Source organism: Trachemys scripta, chromosome 6, assembly GCF_013100865.1.
Source record: "Trachemys scripta elegans isolate TJP31775 chromosome 6, CAS_Tse_1.0, whole genome shotgun sequence".
NCBI lineage: Eukaryota > Metazoa > Chordata > Testudines > Emydidae > Trachemys > Trachemys scripta.
Window position 1 is genome coordinate 90739664 of NC_048303.1, and position 2616 is coordinate 90742279.

At 40.4% G+C, this 2616-nt stretch overlaps 1 protein-coding gene across 1 annotated transcript; it reads right to left on the reverse strand.

Annotated features, from left to right (window-relative positions):
* Nucleotides 1-228: 228 nt before the first annotated feature.
* Nucleotides 229-2177, reverse strand: TMEM252 (transmembrane protein 252). Its single transcript, XM_034774904.1, is given in 3 exon segments — nucleotides 229-471; nucleotides 473-728; nucleotides 1853-2177. Coding segments are annotated over 3 exon segments (798 nt in total). The 5' UTR covers nucleotides 2152-2177.
* Between the last annotated feature and the right edge of the window lie 439 nt (nucleotides 2178-2616).

The following is a 2616-nucleotide window of genomic DNA, read 5'->3' on the forward strand; positions in this document are numbered from 1 at the left end:
GGTATGAAAAAATCTTTCATAAACAGATCATCTAGAGATAGTGAACAGAGTACAATGAATGTATTTGGTACTGACATTTTTGAGTGGGCATAGTGAAATATTGAAACGTGAAAACAGGCTGCTCTGATGTTGGCTTGAGCCAACAATTATGAGTTATACTTAATATCATTAGCAAACTCTTTAAAGGCCAGAGAATGCTGTTCTTGTTTTAAAATACTGGGAACCTCCTCAAACAACCTCTCTAATGCCACCTGAATGGATTGTGGTCAATGCTGTCCCCAGGCAACTGTTGCACCCGTTAGTATAATACAGTAGTATTATATAGCACTGTCCCATGTCTTTTCCAACACCACTTTGCACATTCAGTGTCTTAATCACTGACTTTGTCTCGGAATAACTGACGTGCTTTGGTCCCTCTAAAGTCCTTTCACAGTTCGTATTATTAGCAACTGACTCCTGGCATGGGTGCATGACAAGTGCCTGAAACTCCTTCTGTATTTGAGTCATGCTCGGTTGTTGGCTGCTGCTGCTGCACAGACATTTCATATGATGGTGGTTGTTCCTCCTGAAGGCTGGTTTCATCTATGAATTCCATGCTGCTTTCAGTATACAGTGGTGGAGGGATGTTGTAGAGCTCTTCCTCTCTTGCTGAAAGGGAGAGTGATATTGGGAAAGTCTGCTTTCCCGGATCCGTGCTATCTTCATAGCACGGAGGGTAGAAATCAGGCCTAAAAAATAATCACACCAAAAAGATTCACTAGTTAGAAGAGGTTTATATGAGCTGGACCTGGTTAGACATATTTGCTTTTGTCACCTTGTCACAGTTTATCTGAGGTTTAAAATATACACTGAAATCATGAAATCTGGCTAAGAAGGAATAGATCAGCTGGAAACATATGAAACAGATCTGCTGATCTAGCATCCTGTGACTTTCTCTAAAGTGTGCCATTAAAATAATTTTCAATATCAGCCTCAAAAGTGAATTTAATTGACAAGGTTTCCTGACTGTCATGCAGATATCACCCACCGATTGTCTATAGTACAGCAGCTGCCCTAAAGGGCACTTGGATTTGAAAAGGGAGTATATTTCCTGCCAAAGTTGATTGCATGGTGATTATTTTCCGCTCTCCACAAATTTTTAAGTGCTATCCATATTGTCCTGGTTATCTAACCAGGGTTTGTGATGCGATGTATTTATAGAGCTGTTACAGCACCTATTGTCAGTGTTTATGGTGGTGTTACCACAACAGACAGCAAGTGTCATTTGTATCCAAAGACCCTGTTATAAACTTTGCCAGGCCTAGGGCCGACCAGTTTAAGAAACTGTCTATTGGAAAGCATCAGACTTCACTCAGAAATAACAGAGATATTTACACTGAAACCTCAAGCATAGACCATATAGGGAATTGTGAATCATTCCAGTGTTTCGGCCTCCCTGGAAAGACTGTGCTGAGGAGCAATACCGAAACGCTGGCACAGCCACGGTTGTCGATTACGGTGATACAACTGGGCCAGCTGTGCTCCTGGAGTAATTCCACTGCAGCCAATGGAGTTGTGCCTGTTTTCCCCAGGAATTTGTCCCAGTATGTGTAATCACTAAGAATAGTTTTTCGGGAATATATCCTGTACATTGATTGTATCACCTAAACTGCTGCTGTTACTGTCCTAACTGCAATCCACTGCATATGAAACATTCAGGCTTCTGTTCTGTGCCCATACAAATAGAATAAAAAGTCTTCTACTAGCTGTAGGTTACTTTTCTTTGATATAATGCTATGTCATTTATTTCCCTTGAGGATACATTTACAAAATGCAACACGCAGTTTACCCATACATACATTGCAGTACATACCTGTCTATGGTGTTGATGTGCCTTTCTCTATGGCTGGGATTTCTCTGGAAAATATAGAACAGGTTTTTGTTTTTTCTGACTTCATGGTACGTGCTCCAGAAAATCCCAGTCACAAGGAGTAAGAACCCCAAAGGTAACAGAGAATAAGCAACGGGCAGATTATTCCCACATCTGCACAGAGAGGAGCCTGTGGAAATGCAAAAGGCTCCCATGCAAATAATTGAGAAGCCAGTTAAGAGCACAAAGATACGAAAGAGAGAGAGAAACTTTTTTGGCATCTTCATGGTTAAACACAGCATCTAGTTCTTTCTGTCTCACGCTCACACTTTCTCTCTCCGCTATGCTTCGTATCTGCATTCGTCAAGGTTTTATGCACTCCAGGATCAACTGGCCTTTGGACAATTAAGAGAAGCAGGCAGTTATACGATACTCATTAACTCATCGAAGTCACCATAATATCTTTAGGGATTAATTTATAATTATAAGGCTGCTTTAAGAGGAGGGAAAAATTCTTCCTGTGTCATTTCTTTGCCAGTGTAAGCTTTGAAAACCATTGTTGCATACTGTGCTTCTCAATGAGTTAAACATTAGGGTTTGGGTTTGAATAGAAACCACCAACCTCGCCAGCTTTGGGGCAATGCTTTCTAGCACTGAAGGTTTCTTTAAAAAAAACCAAAAAACCTTCATTGTTCCTAATTCTCTGATAAAAGCTTGAAGAAAAAATGTGTCTCTACTGATTATGAATTCTTTCTTTCACTCTTTCC